We start from the raw sequence: 20,173 nt of genomic DNA on the forward strand, positions 1-20,173 counted from the left end.
AGCGTTTGGAACAAACTGTTCCGTACGCTGGAGCCGGGAGCTTGTGACGTATTAGCCCCGCCTCCGCGTATTAGCCCCTTCAATGCAAGTCTATGGGAGGGGGCGTGACGCCCCCTCCCATAGACTTGCATTGAGGGGGCAAGGTGGGGTGTCATGAGGGGGCGGGGCTATGACATCACGAGTTCCCGGCGCTGGCTCCAGTGTTCGGAACAGTTTGTTCCAAACGCTGAGCAGCGGAGTACCCCTTTAAGAATACAATGTTTTTTTTTATTTTTCTTCATCTTCATTTTTTCCTCCTCGCATTCTAATCGCCATAACACTTTCAATTTTCCACCTACAGACCCATATGAGGGTTTGTTTTTTTATGCAACACCAATTGTACTTGTTATGACATCACTTGTTTTGCCACAAAATCTACCGCAAAACCAAAAAAAAAACATTTGTGGGGCAAAATGTTAAGAATATCCCACCATTTAGTAAATTTTGGTGGCTTCCGTTATTAGGGTGCATGCACACCACGTTTTCACTGTACGGGGGCCGGATCTAGAGTATACTACGTTTTTAGGTCCGGTCAAATAACCGGATACGGGTCAAAAATGAGCCGACCTGAGTAAAACGGTAACTCCGGTTGGATCATTAAAGTCAATGGATTTCAGCGCCAGTCCGGCTGGGGTACGGGAGCGCACGTTTTCCCTTCCCCCAGCCGGATCCGGCACCCGTAGAGTAAAAATATGGTGTGCTTACACAGTGCACATTTCGGTAAAAATAACATTTGTTCTTTATTCTGTAGGTCCATACGATTACAACGATACCCAATTTATATAGCTTAGTTCCATTATACTATTTAAATAATTTTTTTTACATTGCCAATTGGACTGCACGGAGGCTGGTAGGAACCCCTTGGCCTTTATCCCAGCTGATCAGGACCCCAGGATTTCGCCGCGGGGGTGAAGATCAGCCCACTGTGCAAAATGGCTAGAGGCTGCAGTCGACTTTGATTACGGTGTCTAAAAGGGTCAATGCTGAACATCAGCTGGGACCCACTAGGTATGAAACGCGATCAGCTCCTGAGCGTGTTTTATACAATTGGCACAGGGCGTACATGTACGCCCTTTGTCCTTAACCCCTTAAGGACGCAGGACGTAAATGTACGTCCTGGTGAGGTGGTACTTAACGCACCAGGACGTACATTTACGTCCTAAGCATAACCGCGGGCATCGGAGCGATTCCCGTGTCATGCGCGGCTGATCCCGGCTGCTGATCGCAGCCAGGGACCCGCCGACAATGGCCGACGCCAGCGATCTCGCGAGCGTCCGCCATTAACCCCTCAGGTGCCGGGATCAATACAGATCCCGGCATCTGCGGCAGTACGCAATTTGAATGAATGATCGGATCGCCCGCAGCGCTGCTGCGGGGATCCGATCATTCATAACGCCGCACGGAGGTCCCCTCTCCTTCCTCCGTGCGGCTCCCGGCATCTCCTGCTCTGGTCTGCTCGATCACAGACCAGAGCAGGAGATGCCGGGAGCCGCACGGAGGAAGGAGAGGGGACCTCCGTGCGGCGTTATGAATGATCGGATCCCCGCAGCAGCGCTGCGGGCGATCCGATCATTCATTCAAATTGCGTACTGCCGCAGATGCCGGGATCTGTATTGAACAGTATTGAACATAGAACAGATCAGTATTAGCAATCATGGTATTGCTATGAATAGTCCCCTATGGGGACTATTCAAGTGTAAAAAAAAATGTAAAAAAATGTAAAAGTAAAAGTAAAAAAAAAGTGAAAAATCCCGTCCCCCAATAAAAAAGTAAAACGTCCGTTTTTTCCTATTTTACCCCCAAAAAGCGTAAAAAACATTTTTTATAGACATATTTGGTATCGCCGCGTGCGTAAATGTCCGAACTATTAAAATAAAATGTTAATGATCCCGTACGGTGAACGGCGTGAACGAAAAAAAAAAAAAAAGTCCAAAATTCCTACTTTTTTAATACATTTTATTTAAAAAAAAAATTATAAAAAATATATTAAAAGTTTTTTATATGCAAATGTGGTATAAAAAAAAGTACAGATCATGGCGCAAAAAATGAGCCCCCATACCGCCACTTATACGGAAAAATAAAAAAGTTAGAGGTCATCAAAATAAAGGGATTATAAACGTACTAATTTGGTTAAAAAGTTTGTGATTTTTTTTAAGCGCAACAATAATAGAAAAGTATATAATAATGGGTATCATTTTAATCGTATTGACCCTCAGAATAAAGAACACATGTCATTTTTACCGTAAATTGTACGGCGTGAAAACAAAACCTTCCAAAATTTGCAAAATTGTGGTTTTCTTTTTAATTTCCCCACACAAATAGTATTTTTTTGGTTGCGCCATACATTTAATGGTAAAGTGAGTGATGTCATTACAACGGACAACTGGTCGCGCAAAAAACAAGCCCTCATACTAGTCTGTGGATGAAAATATAAAAGAGTTATGATTTTTTGAAGGGGAGGAGGAAAAAACGAAAACGTAAAAATAAAATTGTCTGAGTCCTTAAGGTGCAAATGGGCTGAGTCCTTAAGGGGTTAAAGGGGTACTCCGGTGGAAAACTTTTTTTTTTTTTTTTTAATCAACTGGTGCCAGAAAGTTAAACAGATTTGTAAATTACTTCTATTAAAAAAATCTTAATCCTTCCAGTACTTATTAGCTGCTGAATATGTAATTTACAAATCTGTTTAACTTTCTGGCACCAGTTGATTTAAAGAAAAAAACAGGTTGGCAGTTGCAGTGTAAAGCATGGAGGAGAGACAGGTCAGCAGTTTAAACCTATACTATGGCTGTATAATAATTCTGGTTTTATTTGGTGGTTTGTTTGAGTGGTCTCAGAATTGTATATCATCCTGGTAATATTACTGTACTAACATTATGTTACTTTCCCGTTGCAGATACATAAGGACACAGTCACGGAAATCACGGCTTCGGATAAAGCAGAGGAGTTCCGCAGGTAACAAGTTTACAATGTTTCTGTGACGAAATAATTAAACTATAGAGCAGAGCTCTCCAACCTGCAGACCTCCAGATGTTGCAAAACTACAACTCCCAGCATGCCCGGACAGCCAACGGCTGTCCGGGCATGCTGGGAGTTGTAGTTTTGCAACATCTGGAGGTCCTCAGGTTGAAGACCACTGCTATGGAGTTATAGATATAGCACATAGTAATAATGTGCCCAACGTCAAGACCAGTTATGGCAGATGTGAGGTGCACAGCACATGTCAGTGTTACCCAACCAGGATCCCTCCAGCTGTTGGAAAACTACAACTCCCATATTTAACTAATATGGACATGTGCCAGTGTTTACCAACCAGGGTGCCTCCAGCTGTTGCAAAACTACAACTCCCAGCATAAGGACGTACATTTATGTCAGATGCCAGTAAGGGGTTAAGTGGCGTGATCAGTGACAATCATGGCACGTAATAGCGTGTTGAAGCTCCGTTTGCAGAATCCATTTAAAGGGGTACTCCGGGGGGGGGGAAACAAATGTTTTCAAACCAACTTGTGCCAGAAAGTTATACAGATTTTTACATTTCTTCTATATTAAACTCTTAATCCTTCTAGTACTTATCAGCTGCTGTATGCTCCAGAGAAAGTTGTCTAGATCTCTCCAGTCTGACCACAGTGCTCTCTGCTGACACCAACTGTCCAGAGCAGCATAGATTTGCTATGGGGATTTGCTTCTACTCTGGGACAGTTCCTGACATGGACAGAGGTGTCAGCAGAGAGCACTGGAAAGAACTACACAACTTCCTGTGGAGCATACAGCAGCTAAGTACTAGAAGGATTAAGATTTTTATATAGAAGTAATTAAAAAATCTGTATAACTTAATGGCACCAGTTGATTTGAAAACATTTCTTTTCCACCGGAGTACTAAGTAGGCAATTGTTTTGTCCGATCAAATAAAAAAGTCATATTGACCCCATTAATATTGACCCCATTACTGTCAATGGGGATCCCTTGGTGTCCGTTGTTCATTGGGCCGTCCTCCTAAAATGAGCTCTGATGCAAATGTGAACTTAGCCTTAGAAGGAAAAGAATTTACATGTTGGAATGTAACAAAATCTTGTTCTAGTGTAAACCTTGTCGCCTCTTATCCCGTCTCTTTCTTTTAGCCAGCAAGAAGATTTTGTTTCCTTGAGTTTTGCCACGATATCGAGCTCCGGACCCAACGCCGCCATCATTCACTACAAGTGAGATCAGTGCTGGAATATATATATATAAAAAAAAAAAATAATAATAAATTTAAAAAAATGAATATATAGATATATATATAAATATATATATGAACTGATAAATAGGGAACCTTTTAAAATATACCTTTAATTATTTTTCTTTAAAAAATTCAAGTTAACACTTTCCGGGTGTGAGTTTTCATCTATATAAGTCGCCCTTGACTACCTCTGTCTTGCCTTTAACATAAGGTTCTTGAAGAGACATATGTGTTGCTTCTGTCTTCTGTAGTACTTTGTCAGGCAGAGTACAGACTATGCATGTATTTTGCGATTTTTTTTTTCAATAGCGACGTTTCGGCAGTAATAGCCTTTTTCAAGCAGGCTTGAAAAAGGCTATTACTGCCGAAACGTCGCTATTGAATTGGGAATAAACCTATCCAGTTTTGCATGATCCTTGGTCTCCTGGTGCCGTGTTTTTTGGACTTGTATATAAGATTCCTGGGCTGGCTGCCTAGGTGACCACGAGCACGGAGACCTGGCTCCAGTGCTGTCCTATTTCTCTCTGTATATATATATATATAGATATATATATATAGAAATAATTATTATTAAAATATATATATACATATATACATATATATATATATATATATATATATATATATATATATTTTTTTTTTTATGGATTCTTTATTATAAATCACTGTATCTGTTATATTTGTTTTCCTTCCTACAGGCCGGTGCCTGAAACGAATAGAAAGTTGAGCGTCAATGAGATTTTCCTCTTGGATTCTGGAGCTCAGTACAAGTAGGTGGGGGGGTTGGGGGGGTCCAGAACTGTCCACATCTGGTTATTGTAAGCGCGCTATAAATTTGGGGCACATAAGCTGTAAACAAATCAGTTTTTAAAAAAATATTTAAAAATCCTCCCCCTAATAAAAGTTCAAATCGCCCCCCTTTCCCATTGTTCAAATAAAAGCACAGTAAAATAATAAATGAAAAACATATTTGGTATCGCCAGGTGCGTAATTGTCCGAACTATTGTGATGTTCCTGATGCCGCATGGTAAAAGGCGTAAACGTAAAAAAAAATTCTAAACGCCAAAATTGCTGCTTTTTGGTCACATCACAGAAAAAAAAGTAATAAAAAGTGATCAAAAAGTCATATATACACAAAAGTGGTAACGTTAAAAACTGCAGTTCATTGCGCAAAAAATAAACCCTAACATAGCTCTGTAGGAGGAAAAGTAAAAAAAAGTTATAAGGGTCAGAACATGGCATTGAACAGACATATATATTTTTTTAAGTTCTTCAAATTCATTTTTTACCTTTAAAGGGGTATTCCGGGATCTAACATTTTATCCCTTATCTAAAGGATAAGATGTCTGCATGTTTATGGGAGGGGGCGTAATGGCTGTGGAAACTGGAGACGCAGCTCCGCATACAATGCAGGTGCTGCAGCAAGATCGCGGGGGGGGGGGGGGGGGGTCCCAGCGGCGGGCCCCCCGCAATCAGACATCTTATTCCCCTATCCTTTTCGATTGGGGATAAAATGTTGGATCCCGAAATACCCCTTTAAAACGAAAAAAAAAATATTATCCCAGTTTGGCATAATAAAGATAGCATATCAGAATTAATGTACAGTGGCCCCTCAACATACGATGGTAATCCGTTCCAAATGAACCATCATTTGTTGAAACCATTGTATGTTGAGGGATCTGTGCAATGTAAAGTATAGGACAGTGGTCTCCAACGGCTGTCCGGGCATGCTGGGAGTTGCCAGGCATAGGGGATAAGATGTCTATGGGCAGAGTACCCCTTTAAGTAGTGGTTTACCCCTTTGAATTATTATTTTACAGTCATCCCCCTCTCCCATGATACCTCATTTCCACAGTACAGAGAATAGGTTTCTGATCACAAGAGGTCCAAGTGCCGGGACCCCCTTCCATCTCCAGAACAGGGCCCGAATGTCCCCATGTATGGAGCCCAGGGTCGACACGTCCCCTACATGCATCTCAGTTGGAGAGCTGGAGATACATGAATACAGCCATCGTGTATCTCCAGCGCTCCTATAGAAATGCATGGAGGGGACTCCGTACACAGGGACATTCGGGCCCTGTTCTGAAGGTCACTGGGGGTCCCAGCAGTTTGACACATGATCAGACACTTTTTTTTAACCTATCCTGTAGATAGGGAATAAGGTGTCAAACGCTGGAGTACCCATTTAAAACCACCTAAAATAAATTCTTGTCTTTGAACAGGGATGGAACGACTGACGTCACCAGGACCGCACACTTTGGAACGCCGACAGAATACGAGAAGGTGAGGGGGTCCTTGTCCCCCAATTTTTCCAGCTTTTTTTTACCCATTAAAATCAGGGGGGGGCACGGAAGCCATTGAAGTGGCAATGTATTATGTAACACCAGCCTACCCATCTGTGCCAGGTGCCTGTATACTCGGAGTAATACATATTCTGTTTTTGTCCCTGTAGGAGTGCTTTACATATGTATTAAAAGGACATATAGCCGTCAGCTCGGCCATCTTTCCCAACGGGATTAAAGGTGAGTTTACTGCACGGTCTAGGGAACACTCCATGCTGTATTGTATTGGACATTGCGCTTATTCTGTAATCCCGGAGCTGTAAGCTGTGCTGCTTTATATCAAAACTACAACTCCCAGCATGCCCTGACTGACTAGAAAGAAAACTGACTAGAACAAGGCGCTAGGAAACACATATAGAATGCTGGAAACAACTACATTGAAACATACACTATAGTCCGCACCATACTGCAAAAGTCAGCAATCTATAAAGTGTTGTTTTCCAACCAGTGCACCTCCAGCTTTTGCCAAACTACAACTCCCAGCATGCCAGGACAGCCTTTGGCTGTCCTGGCATGCTGGGAGTTGTAGTTTTGCAACAGCTGAAGACACACTGTATGGAAAACACTGCCATACACAAACTGAGCACAACAGACACTGTTTTGGAAGAAAGCAGCTATGTTTTTTTTCTAATCCCAGATAACCTCTTTGACGCCTTTTAAAGCTAATGGAGCTGAGTTGCAATACCACATATAACCTGTGTACAGGGGTGGCGCTGGATAACCCTCTTTTGATAAATTCAGCTTGTTCTGTTTTATTCTGGAAGGCCACAGTTTGGAGACCACTGACCTAGATGGCTAGCCAGTCACTCTCCCCTATGTAATCCCTGGTCCACATTAAAGGGACTGTGTAATCCGTAAATGACCTATTGTTTATGCTGTATGTAGACCATATTTTTTTTAAAGAAATGTTGGTGATTTTTATTTTTCTAATTCATGGGTTTGCTATATATATATATATATATATATATATATATATATATATATAAATTTTTTTTTTTTTTTTTTTTAAATAATACTAAAATCCTGCATTTCCAATTCTGGCCACTAGAGCTAAAACTATGCTGAGACTTCCTGTTCTGTACAGATGACTTCCCAGCAGTCTCCTCCTTATCATCACAGACAGGATACAGTACATTACAAATATATAGCAGAGGTATACACAATAGCTGTTACCCACTTAGTGATCATAGCGGACGTACCTTCACCGATCACAAATATTTTTCCCTTAAAGAGTACCTATCATGATCTCTTTAAAGGGGTACTCTTTAAAGGGGTACTCCGGTGCTTACACATCTTATCCCCTATCCAAAGGATAGGGCATAAGATGCCTGATATCGGGAGTCCCGCTGCTGGGGACCCCCGTGATCTGACAGCTATCACGCCCCCTCCCGTAGGCTTGCATTGAGGGGCGGAGCGTGACATCACACGGGGGCGGAGGCGTGACATCACACGCCGCCGGCCCTGCGGTCGACCGTAATCAGACCCGGAGCGTACACGCTCCGGGCACTGATTACAAACGGGGTGCTGTGTGCATGATCCCAGGCGTCCCCAGCTGCGGGACTCCCGCGATCAGGCATCTTATCCCCTATCCTTTTGGATAGGGGATAAGATGTGTTAGCACCGGAGTACCCCTTTAAAGGGGTACAAACTGTTCCAAACGCTTGAGCCGGTGTCGGGAACTCGAGATGTCATAGATCCGCCCCCTCATTGCAAGTCTATGGGAGGGGGCATGACAGCATTGACTTGCATTTAGGGGGCGGGGCTATGATGTCATGAGCTGCCGGCTCCAGTGTTCAGAACAGTTCCAAACGCTGAGTAACGGAGTACTCCTTTAATCCCCCCCAGTTCACTGCCACCATCATGAAAAACCACCCCCTGCCTTTATTTTTATTATTTTTTTGTTTTCTACCTTGATATTGCTCTGTATATTCTGCTCAGTCTCAGTCAGATTCACAGACTGGGAAGGGGCGTTCCCCAGCAGGCGTGACATCATCTGAAGCCATACAGGGGAGAACTTCCTCCCTCACTCTGCTGCACACAAACCAGAGCAGTTCAGTGTGAGATGAGTAATGCTTGAATAAGGCTGCACCCCCCTCCCCCCCCCCAGCACTCCAGACTTCATTTCCTGATATTGGACTTCTGCCAGGCCAGCAGGAGTCCGAAGTCTATGCAAGGGATTGGTGGGGAGAGAATGTGCTTTGCAAAAGTAGGGAGACACCTAGTGGCAGCTTTTTTTAAACACAAATAAAACATTTTTTTTAAACAAAGTATATTAGAAATATTTTTTATTTACCATAAGGAGTGCAATAGCAAAAATTACTTTTAATGAGAGTGGCCATATAAAGGAGATCTCCGACGGAAAATAACTTATCCCCTATTCACAGTATAGGGGATAAGTAGCTAATTACGGGTGGTCCGACCGCTGGGGATGGGACCCGGCGCTCAGTTAACAAACTGGAGTTTTGGATACAAAATTACCTTATTTTCTGTTTCAAATGCGTTGTAGGAAGAGAAGACAACATGGCTGTGAAGTCTAATGTATACTTTACCTTTATAGTATGGTAGGAGAATTGTGACCTCAGTGATTGGTTGCCAGGCAGAGCTATCAGAGGGATTGGAGGAGTGCCAGGGAGACTAATTTTTGGCTCTGTACATATGTTTCCATTTTGACCTGGACGAACAGGGAACTTCAGAGTCACTTCTTGTTTTCTCCTTCATCCTTCTACTTTTGTAACTTTCACGCCTTTCGCCTTTGGCGCGGTAACGATTTACATACGGCGAGAAAACAATTAAGGAGACGGTTGTTAACTAATTATTTCCTAATTAGGACGCAAAGTCTTTTATACAATATATCTCTGAGGATCTCATTATATCGGTGGCGGAATCCGGTCTTCAGAACAATAAGTTGACTGGCAATTATTGTAACGTTAATTTATCTGATTAGAATACGTCGCGCTCGGTGAGCCGTAACGCGATGCGGCGGGGGAGGGGGCTCCATTGGCAACTCCATCCGTAACTGTTGGGTGCACCCTTCACCTTGTGACTGGAACTGCACTAAATGACTTAAAGGGGTACTCCGGTGGAAAACTTTTCTTTTTTTAAATCAACTGTTGCCAGAAAGTTAAACAGACTTGTAAATTACTTCTATTAAAAATTCTTGATCCTTCCAGTACTTATCAGCTGCTGTATACTACAGAGGAAGTTGTGTTGTTTTATTCAGTCTGACCACAGTGCTCTCTGCTGCCACCTCTGTCCATAACAGGAACTGTCCAGAGCAGAAGAAAATCCCCATTGCAAACCTCTCTTGCTCATGACAGTTCCTGACACGGACAGAGGCGTCAGCAGAGAGCACTGTGGACAAGACGAAAAAATTCAAAAAGAAAATAATTTCCTCTGTAGCATACAACTGCTAAAAAGTACTGGAAGGATAAAGATTTTTTAATAGAAGTAATTTACAAATCTGTTTAAAGGGGTATTCCAGGCCAAAACTTTTTATCATATATCAACTGGCTCCGGAAAGTTAAACAAATTTGTGAATTACTTCTATTAAAAAATCTTAATCCTTCCAATAGTTATTAGCTTCTGAAGTTGAGTTGTTGTTTTCTGTCTAACTGCTCTCTGATGACTCACGTCCCGGGAGCTGTGCAGTTCCTATGGGGATATTCTTCCATCATGCACAGCTCCCAGGACGTGACATCATCATTGAGCAGTTAGACAGAAAACTTCAGAAGCTAATAACTATTGGAAGGATTAAGATTTTTTAATAGAAGTAATTTACAAATCTGTTTAACTTTCCGGAACCAGTTGATATATATAAAAAAAAAAGTTTTTGCCTTGAATACCCCTTTAACTTTCTGGCACCAGTTGATTTAAAAAAAATAATAATAATCCACCGGAAATGGGTTACACTGGTTGAAAAGTTTATATATATATATATTTTTTTTTTAAAATCAACTGGTGCCAATCAGATTTGTAAATTACTTCTATACAAAATTCTTAATCCTTCCAGGACTTATTAGCAGCTGTATACTACAGAGGAAATTCTTTTCTTTTGGGATTTCTTTTCTGTCACAACCACAGTGCTCTCTGCTGACACCTCTGTCCATGTCAGGAACTGTCCAGAGCAGCATATTTTGCTATGGGGATTTTCTCCTGCTCTGGGCAGTTCCTGACATGGACAGAGGTGTCAGCAGAGAGCACTGTGGACAAGACAAAAAAGAAATCCAAAAAGAAAATAATTTCCTCTGTAGTATACATCCGCTATTAAGTACTGGAAGGATTAAGATTTTTTAATAGAAGTAATTTACAAATCTGTTCAACTTTCTGGCATCAGTTGATTTAAAAAAAAAAAAAAAAAAAGTTTTCCACCAGAGTACCCCTTTAAAGGGGAACTCCACCTAAAGCATGGGGGACCAGCTGACCTAGTCGTTATCCTGTTTTCAGGATCTCCGCTTGCTTCCAGCGAATGAACACATTCTTGTTTTATAGTCTGGCCTTAAAGGGGTACTCTGCTGCTAGATACCTTATCCCCTATCCAAATGATAGGGGATAAGATGTTTGATTGCAGTGATTCCACCCCCTCCATTCATGTCTATGGGAGGGGGCGTGTCTGCCGACACGCCCCCCCATAGACATGAAAGGAGGGGGCGTGGCATGACAACATAACGGGGCGTGGCCGGGACATCACAACCATGCCCTCCGGCTTCGAGCATTCTGAATAAAACGCTCAGAACGCTGGAGCACCGTAGTACCCCTTTAAAATCAGTAACAATCTAATGCTTCTTACAGCTGAGGGGTTGCTGCAGTTGTATCCATTCTAGACCAGTGTGTTCCAACCAGAGCGCCTCAAGCTGTTGCAGAACTACAATTCCCAGCATGCCAAGACAGCTGAAGTCAACACAAAAGAGAGGAAAAAAAGGATTTTGTCGTAAAAAGAAAAAAGATCATAAAAAGCTATATAAATTGGGTATCGCTATAATCGTACCAACCCATGGAATAAACCTACAGCAGAGTACCAGAAATGTTCAGATTTTTCGTATTAACAAAGATTTACCCCCCCCCCCCAAAAAAAAATCTCATTATCGCGTCGCTCAATAAAAGCATTTCAAAGTTATTACAACTTAAAGGGGTACTCCACCGCTAGACATCTTATCCCCTATCCAAAGGTTAGGGTCGGTTTACACGTTGCAGATTTGCTGCAAGTTTTCTTAATTAGCTTCAATACTGAGGTCAATATCTGCCGAAAATCTGCAGCGCGTGAACGTGCCCTATATAGGGGGAGATTTATCAGAATTTGTTCAAAGGAGAAGTTGCCCAGTTGCCCATAGCAACCAATCAGATCTCTTCTTTCATTTTGCAGAGGCCTTGTTAAAAATGAAAGAAGCGATCTGATTGGTTGCTATGGGCAACTGGGCAACTTTTCCTTTTGATAAATCTCCCCCATAGAGTATAAGTAGTCTGCCACATAGCAGATTAATACATTGGGAGATTTATAAATTACTTCTATTAAAAAATCTTAATCCTTCCGGGACTTATTAGCTGCTGAAAACTACAGAGGAAATGATTTTCTTTTTGGAACACCACGGAGATCACGACTACAGTGCTCTCTGCTGACATCTCTGTCCATTTAAGGAACTGTCCAGAGTAGGAGAAAATCCCCATAGCAAACATATGCTGCTCTGGACAGTTCCTAAAATGGACAGAGGTGTCAGTAGAGAACACTGGGGTCATGATGTCAGCAGAGAGCTCTGTGTTCCAAAAAGAAAATAATTTCCTCTGTAGTATTCAGCAGCTAATAAGTACTGGAAGGATTAAGATTTTTTAACAGAAGTCATTTACAAATCTGTTTATCTTTCTGGCACTAGTTGATAAAAAAAAAAAAAAAAAAAAAAAAAGTTTTCCACCGGAGTACCCCTTTAAATAGTATGAGCAGTCTACCTCGTAGCAGAAGCATTCTCCTGTGATCAGGACATAAAAATCGACCTCTTAAACCGATACTTCGGAGAAATTTTTTTTTTTCAAATCAAATGGTGCAAGAAAGTTAAACAGATTTGTAAAATACTTAAAAAAATACTATTAAAAAAAATTGTAACCCTTCCAGTATTTATCAGCTGCTGTATGCTCAAGAGGAAGCTGTATAGTTCTTTTAGGTCTGACCACAGCTCTCTGCTGACACGTCTGTCTGTGTCAGGAACTGTCCAGAGCAGTATAGGTTTGCTATGGGGATTTGCTCCTGCTCTGGACAGTTCCTGACATGTACAGAGGTGGCAGCAGAGAGCACTGTGGTCAGACTGGAAAGAACTACACAACTTCCTCTGTAGCATTCAGCAGCTCATAAGTACTGGAAGGATTAAGATTTTTTTTTATAGAAATAATTTACAAATCTGTTTAACTTTCTGGAGCCAGTTGATTTGAAAACATATATTTTTTTCTTCGGAGTCCCCCTTTAACATATGGTCACGTTCACGTGCAAATCCGCGGAAGTTTGCCCGCAGCTGAAATTCTGCTTGCACATTAAATCAATGGGTAACAACATAATCGGAATTCTACTGCAGAAAATCCGCAAGCAGAATTTTAGCTTCATGCACCATGCAGCAGCTTGGTTGGTTGTGTGTGAACGTTCCCCCTAAACCATGAATATTCCTGTTCCCTGACAAGAAGCAGAGATCTTGAAATTGCTCAGGAATTGAAACTAAAGCTTCATTGAAAGACGATTGATTATATTCAGTATCAATATGTGATCGATAAACCCTATTGGAAAACATGTATCACACGGCGCACATCTGTACCGTAGTCCATGCTCTGTGCAGTTTAAAGGGGTATCAACTGGTGTCAGGAAGTTAAACAAATGTGTAAATTGCTTATAATTAAAAATCTTAATCCTTCCAGTACTTATCAGCTGCTGTATGCTCCACAGGAAGTTCTTTTCTTTTTGAATTTCTTTTCTGTCTGACCACAGTGCTCTCTGCTGACACCTCTGTCCAAGTCAGGAACTGTCCAGAGCAGGAGCAAATCCCCATAGCAAACCTCTCCTGCTCTGGACAGATCCTAAAATGGACAGAGGTGTCAGCAGAGAGCACTGTGGTCAGACAGAAAAGGAAATTCAAAAAGAATAGAACTTCCTGTGGAGCATACAGCAGCTGATAAGTACTGGAAGGATTAAGATTTTTAAATAGAAGAAGTTTACAAATCTGTTTAACTTTTTGGCACCAGTTGATTTAAAAAAAATTGTTTTTCACCGGAGTACCCCTTTACCAGCAAGTTTCCAGATGCTTCTGTCAAAGAAAATATTGGTGACTATCCTCCCCCCCCATCCCCAATTTTTTGTTTTTGGGGCTGTTCAGTATCGTGACTCATCTCTCAGATCATGTGACTTCCTGCAGGTCATCTCTTGGACTCATTCGCCCGCGCTGCATTGTGGGAATCGGGCCTGGACTATCTGCACGGAACCGGACACGGGGTGGGCTCCTTCCTGAACGTCCACGAGGGTCCCTGCGGCATCAGCTACAAAACATTTGCCGACGAGCCTTTGGAAGCCGGGATGATCCTGTCTGATGGTGAGATGTTCCCTTTAAAGTGCGGAGTAGTCAGCTGTTGCAAAACTACAGCTCCCAGCATGCCCGGGCAGCCAACGGCTCCTCTTGTCTTCCCAGCAGGGAGATGCCTGCTCTACCTGCGGCTCATACCACTCTGTACTAATAGTCCCCCTTCTCTTCTGTACAGGAGACTTGCAAGCCCTGCCACCACTTGCTCCATTTAAATCAGTGTTTCCCAGACAGGGTGCCTTCAGCTGTCGCAAAACTACAACTCCCAGCATTCCCGGACAGCCAAATGCTCCTTTTGTCTTCCCAGCAGGGGGATGCCTGCTCTTCCTGCGGCTCATACCACTCTGTACTAATAGTCCCCCTTCTCTTCTGTACAGGAGACTTGCAAGCCCTGTCACCACTTGCTCCATTTAAATCAGTGTTTCCCAAGCAGGGTGCCTTCAGCTGTTGCAAAACTACAACTCCCAGCATGCCCGGACAGCCGAAGGCTGTCCGGGCATGCTGGGAGTTGTAGTTTTGCAACAGCTGGACGTCCACAGTTTTAAGTCAGTTTGAGGTTGGGACGTCATTGAATTTTTTTTTGCTTTTCTACTTTTTAGAGCCGGGCTACTATGAAGACGGATCATTTGGCATCAGAATCGAGAATTTGGTTATTGTGGTTCCTGCCACCACCAAGGTGAGATGTCATATGGGATCAAATGTCTTAAAGAAGCACTCTGGGTTTATTTTTGTTCCCCCCATATCCTGCACACTCACCATCAATAGTCCTACAGCACAATCTGTTTCTAATTCAAGCACAGCTGGCATTCATACATTTCATTACTGTAACTGGGTCATGCGATCACCTGTCTGATCCCCAGAAAATCACAGTTCTGAATGTGTCAAAGGAAGGGGTTAGTCCTGGGTCAGCTGACTTTTTGTGAACTACAGGATGACATCATCACCTGTCTTTTCTGGCTGCTCACAGAACCCTCCCCTCCTAGTTCTGACTGTATACTGCTGCTGCTATCTCAATGGAACCAGGATATATATTAGATATAAATCTCCTAGCTCTATCTGTATACTACTGCTGCTATTTCTATGGAACCAGGATATATAGTAGATATATATCTCCTAGCTCTATCTGTATACTACTGCTGCTATTTCTATGGGATGTATAGTAGTTACACACCTCCCCTCTACCTCTATCTGTATACTGCTGCTGCTTATCTCTACGGGATCAGGATATATAGTAGTTATACCCGTCCAGCTTTATCTGTATACTGCTGCTATCTCTGTGGGATCAGGATATACAGTAGGGATCGACCGATTATCGGTTTGGCCGATATTATCGGCCGATATTCACGATTTTGGACATTATCGGTATCGGCAATTATCTTACCCATAACGCCCCCCACCCCGCCGGCCAGAGACCGCTGCTGCCCCTGCTCCATTGCCTCCCCCATCCCCGGTTTTATAATTACCTGTTCCCGGGGTCCGCGCTACTTCTGGCTCCTGCTGCGTCCTGCGCTCTTGGTGTGCGCTGCGCAATGACGAGTGACGTCCTCAACGCGACGTCCCCGTCAGTGCGCACAGTGACAGCTCAGGACGCCGCCGGAGCCAGAAGTAGCGCGGACCCCGGGAACAGGTAATTATAAAACCGGGGATGGGAGAGGCAATGGAGCAGGGGCTGTGGTGGTTGGACTCAGGACCGGCAGGGGGAGGGAAGCGGGCGGCGGCGGTCTCTGGCCAGAGGATAGGCGTGGGGGGGGGGGGGGGGGGGGCTAGTGGATGGACTAGGGAGGACCCCAGGACAGGCAGGGGGAGAGAAGCGGGTGGCGGTGGCGGTCTCTGGCCCCTCAAAAGCCGCTGCAGTTCATTGATTTAAGGCACCCACTTTAAATCATTGGGCTGCAGCGGCTTCTCGTGGGGTTGGATAGCCAATAAATTATACTGGAATATCGGTATAAGTTATCACCTATCGGCCTCAACGTTCACTGACTATCGGTATCGACCCTAATAAAAAAAATCAATATCGATCAATCCCTTATATACAGTATATCGTAGTTATACATCTCCTGTATACTACTAATGGTATGGGATTAAGATATATAGTAGTTATACACCCCCTCCAGCTCTCTCTGTAAACTGCTGCTGCTATCTCTATGGAATCTGAATATAATGTAGTGATACACCGCCCCTCCCAGCTCTATCTGTATACTGCTGCTATCTCTATGGAATCAGAATATAATGTAGTTATACACCTCGCCTTCAGCTCTATCTGTATACTGCTGCTGCTATCTCTATTGGATCAGGATATACAGTAGTTATACACCTCTCCTTCAGCTCTATCTGTATACTGCTGCTATCTCTATGGTATCAGGATATATAGTAGTTATACACCTCTCCTTCAGCTCTATCTGTATACTGCTGCTGCTATCTCTATTGGATCAGGATATACAGTAGTTATACACCTCCCCTCCAGCTCTATCTGTATACTGCTGCTATCTCTATGGGATCAGGATATATAGTAGTTATACTCCTCCCCTCCAGCTCTATCTGTATACTGCTGCTATCTCTATGGGATCAGGATATATAGTAGTTATACTCCTCCCCTCCAGCTCTATCTGTATACTGCTGCTATCTCTATGGGATCAGGATATATAGTAGTTATACTCCTCCCCTCCAGCTCTATCTGTATACTGCTGCTATCTCTATGGGATCAGGATATATAGTAGTTATACTCCTCCCCTCCAGCTCTATCTGTATACTGCTGCTATCTCTATGGGATCAGGATATATAGTAGTTATACACCTTCTCTGAGGCTGTGTTCTCCTATTGCATTTATTTGCTGCACTTTTTACTGTCTTTGTTATTTTTCCAATTTTGTGGAAAAAATTGGGCTATTTATTCACATGTTAAGATGTGTCATATTGGCAAAAACTGCCAAAATGCTGTGAAAATATCAGAAAAAAACAGTAAAATGTTATTTTCCGAACACAGTCTAAAGACTTCAAATCTTTATAAAACACCTCAATAGTGATAATAGGTCAAATCAATTCTCCCCCTGGCAATATTTCTCTATAAATCTGCACTTTGAATAAGAAAATGCATCAAAACTGCACATAATATGAACTGACACCAACCCGTTTGAGTCTAATTACTTCACCAGCTATTAGATGGCCAGGTGCAGTGATCAGACACCACCTCTCTCTCTCTCTCTCTCTCTACAAAGCCAGAGGATTCATGGGAAATGTAGGCAGCATTAGGGAATCATTTCACTGATAGAATTGCAATCAGTATGGCTGAAGACTCCATACCTGCCACATCAGCTAAAATAGGTAAGCACAAGGCAATACACAAGAACCTCTACATTATTCTGTAATAAAAGCTGTACTATATAGGCAAAAAAATATATATATATATAATTCTGGAGTGATTTTTTTAAGATCGTCTGCCATTTTTCTTTCAGTACAACTTCCGAGAACGAGGAAGCCTGACCTTTGAGCCAATCACACTGGTGCCTATCCAGACCAAGATGATCAACGTCAACTTACTGACTCAAAAAGAGGTGAGACGTAGCTGGACATATCGGTATGATTGGTGATCCCCTATAGCAATGTTTCTCAACCAATGTGCCTCCAGCTGTTGCAAAACCACAATAGCTGAAGGCACCCCGGTTGGGAAACACTGCTTTGTAGATTGGTGACTTTTGCAGCATGGTGCAGATTATAGTGCAGTGGTCTCCAACCTGCGGACCTCCAGATGTTGCAAAGCTACAACTCCCAGCATGCCCGGACAGCCGTTGGCTGTCCGGGCATGCTGGGAGTTGTTGTTTTGCAACATCTGGAGGTCCGCAGGTTGGAGACCACTGTTGTAGTGCATGCTCTGTGCAGTTGTTTCCAGCATTTTATGTGTGTTTCTTTGTTCCTTGTTTTAATCAATTTTATTTCAAGTTAGTCAGTGAATGCTGGGAGTTGTAGTTTTGCAACAGCTGGAGGCACCCAGGTTAGGAAACACTGCTTTGTAGATTGGTGACTTTTGCAGTGTGGTGCTGATTATAGTGCATGCTCTCTGCAGTTGTTTTTAGCATTTTATGTGTGTTTCTTTGTGCCTTGTTCTAGTCAATTTTATTTCAAGTTAGTCGGTGAATGCTGGGAGTTGTAGTTTTGCAACAGCTGAAGGCACCCAGGTTAGGAAACACTGCTTTGTAGATTGTTGACTTTTGCAGTGTGGTGCGGATTATAGTTTATGCTCTCTGCAGTTGTTTCTAATGCCTTGTTCTTGTCAGTTTTATTTCTAATCAGTCCGTGCATGCTGGGAGTTGTAGTTTTGCAACATCAGGAGGTCCGCAGGTTTGAGACCACTGTTGTAGTGCATGCTCTGTGCAGTTGTTTCCAGCATTTTATGTGTGTTTCTTTGTGCCTTGTTCTAGTCAATTTTATTTCAAGTTAGTCGGTGAATGCTGAGAGTTGTAGTTTTGCAACAGCTGAAGGCACCCCGGTTAGGAAACACTGCTTTTTAGGTTGGTGACTTTTGCAGTATGGTGCGGATTATAGTGTATGCTTTCTGCAGTTTCTAATGCCTTGTTCTAGTCAGTTTTATTTCTAGTCAGTCCAGGCATGCTGGGAGTTGTAGTTTTGCAACAGCTGGAGACACACTGTTTGGAAAACACTGCCCTGTAGAGTTATATGAGTGGGTGCAATCACTTGTCTGCCCGCAGGTGCCACTGGGGGCAGAAAAGCAATGTCACAGAGTTCTGTGAAGTTATGGGGGGGTATCACATGACCTCTGTCAGTGCTGCTGATTGGCTCAAATCATTGACTGAACTGCGTCTCTCTTCTCCAGGTCGACTGGGTGAACGACTATCACAGAAATTGCAGAGATGTTGTTGGAGCCGAACTGGAGAAACAAGGACGCCATGACGCCCTCCAGTGGCTGATAAAAGAAACGCAGCCTATTTGCAAATCTCATTAATAATTTTTATACATGCTCTTATGTTTTTTAACCCATTTGTTGACAGTTTGGGGGTTTGATCTGAGCCAGGTAATGGACGCATCTTTATTGCAGTTTCATAGATAACATTGAATTGTCTTTCCAAGCTCAGGGGAGCAGATGGAGCATTCACTTTTTAAGGTTTGCGCTGCAAAGAACTAGCGATTATACAATGTAATATTATAGCATAGATGATTAAAGAAAACTTAATTAATTACATGTTTTCATTTATCTCTTCATGGCCTACTGATCCTGAGTAATACCCTGTATTATACTCCAGAGCTGTACTCACTATTCTGCTGGTGACGTCACTGTGTACATACATTACATTACTTATCCTGTACTGATCCTGAGTAATACCCTGTATTATACTCCAGAGCTGTACTCACTATTCTGCTGGTGAGGTCACTGTGTACATACATTACATTACTTATCCTGTACTGATCCTGAGTAATACCCTGTATTATACTCCAGAGCTGTACTCACTATTCTGCTGGTGAGGTCACTGTGTACATACATTACATTACTGATCCTGTACTGATCCTGAGTAATACCCTGTATTTTCCTCCAGAGCTGTACTCACTATTCTGCTGGTGGGGTCACTGTGTACATACATTACATTACTTATCCTGTACTGATCCTGAGTTATATCCTGTATTATACTCCAGAGCTGTACTCACTATTCTGCTGGTGAGGTCACTGTGTACATACATTACATTACTGATCCTGTACTGATCCTGAGTAATACCCTGTATTTTCCTCCAGATCTGTACTCACTATTCTGCTGGTGAGGTCACTGTGTACATACATTACATTACTTATCCTGTACTGATCCAGAGTTATATCCTGTATTATATACTCCAGAGCTGTACTCACTATTCTGCTGGTGAGGTCACTGTGTATATACATTACATTACTTATCCTGTACTGATCCTGAATTACATCCTGTATTCTACTCCAGAGCTGTACTCACTATTCTGCTGGTGAGGTCACTGTGTACATACATTACTTATCCTGTACTGATCCTGAGTTATATCCTGTATTATACTCCAGAGCTGTAC

General features: G+C 42.6%; 1 protein-coding gene across 3 annotated transcripts in view; it reads left to right on the forward strand.

The window, feature by feature from the left end:
- Window positions 1-19,444, forward strand: part of XPNPEP1 (X-prolyl aminopeptidase 1) — a 53,706-nt gene extending 34,262 nt beyond the window's left edge. Inside the window, exons 12-21 of one of the 3 annotated variants that reach the window (XR_008846046.1) lie at window positions 2,933-2,991; window positions 4,155-4,232; window positions 4,951-5,022; window positions 6,475-6,535; window positions 6,705-6,774; window positions 13,977-14,150; window positions 14,738-14,814; window positions 17,353-17,458; window positions 17,590-17,688; window positions 18,966-18,984. Coding sequence is in view for 2 of the 3 variants with exons in the window: in XM_056528974.1 (XP_056384949.1) it covers window positions 2,933-2,991; window positions 4,155-4,232; window positions 4,951-5,022; window positions 6,475-6,535; window positions 6,705-6,774; window positions 13,977-14,150; window positions 14,738-14,814; window positions 17,590-17,688; window positions 18,966-19,094 (819 nt within the window). In the remaining variant the exon portion in view is untranslated. Of the gene's footprint in view, window positions 1-2,932; window positions 2,992-4,154; window positions 4,233-4,950; window positions 5,023-6,474; window positions 6,536-6,704; window positions 6,775-13,976; window positions 14,151-14,737; window positions 14,815-17,352; window positions 17,459-17,589; window positions 17,689-18,965 lie in introns of all 3 variants that reach the window. The other 2 variants (XM_056528974.1, XM_056528975.1) reach the window with 2 other exon arrangements.
- Window positions 19,445-20,173: the final 729 nt, after the last annotated feature.

Source organism: Hyla sarda, chromosome 7, assembly GCF_029499605.1.
Source record: "Hyla sarda isolate aHylSar1 chromosome 7, aHylSar1.hap1, whole genome shotgun sequence".
NCBI lineage: Eukaryota > Metazoa > Chordata > Amphibia > Anura > Hylidae > Hyla > Hyla sarda.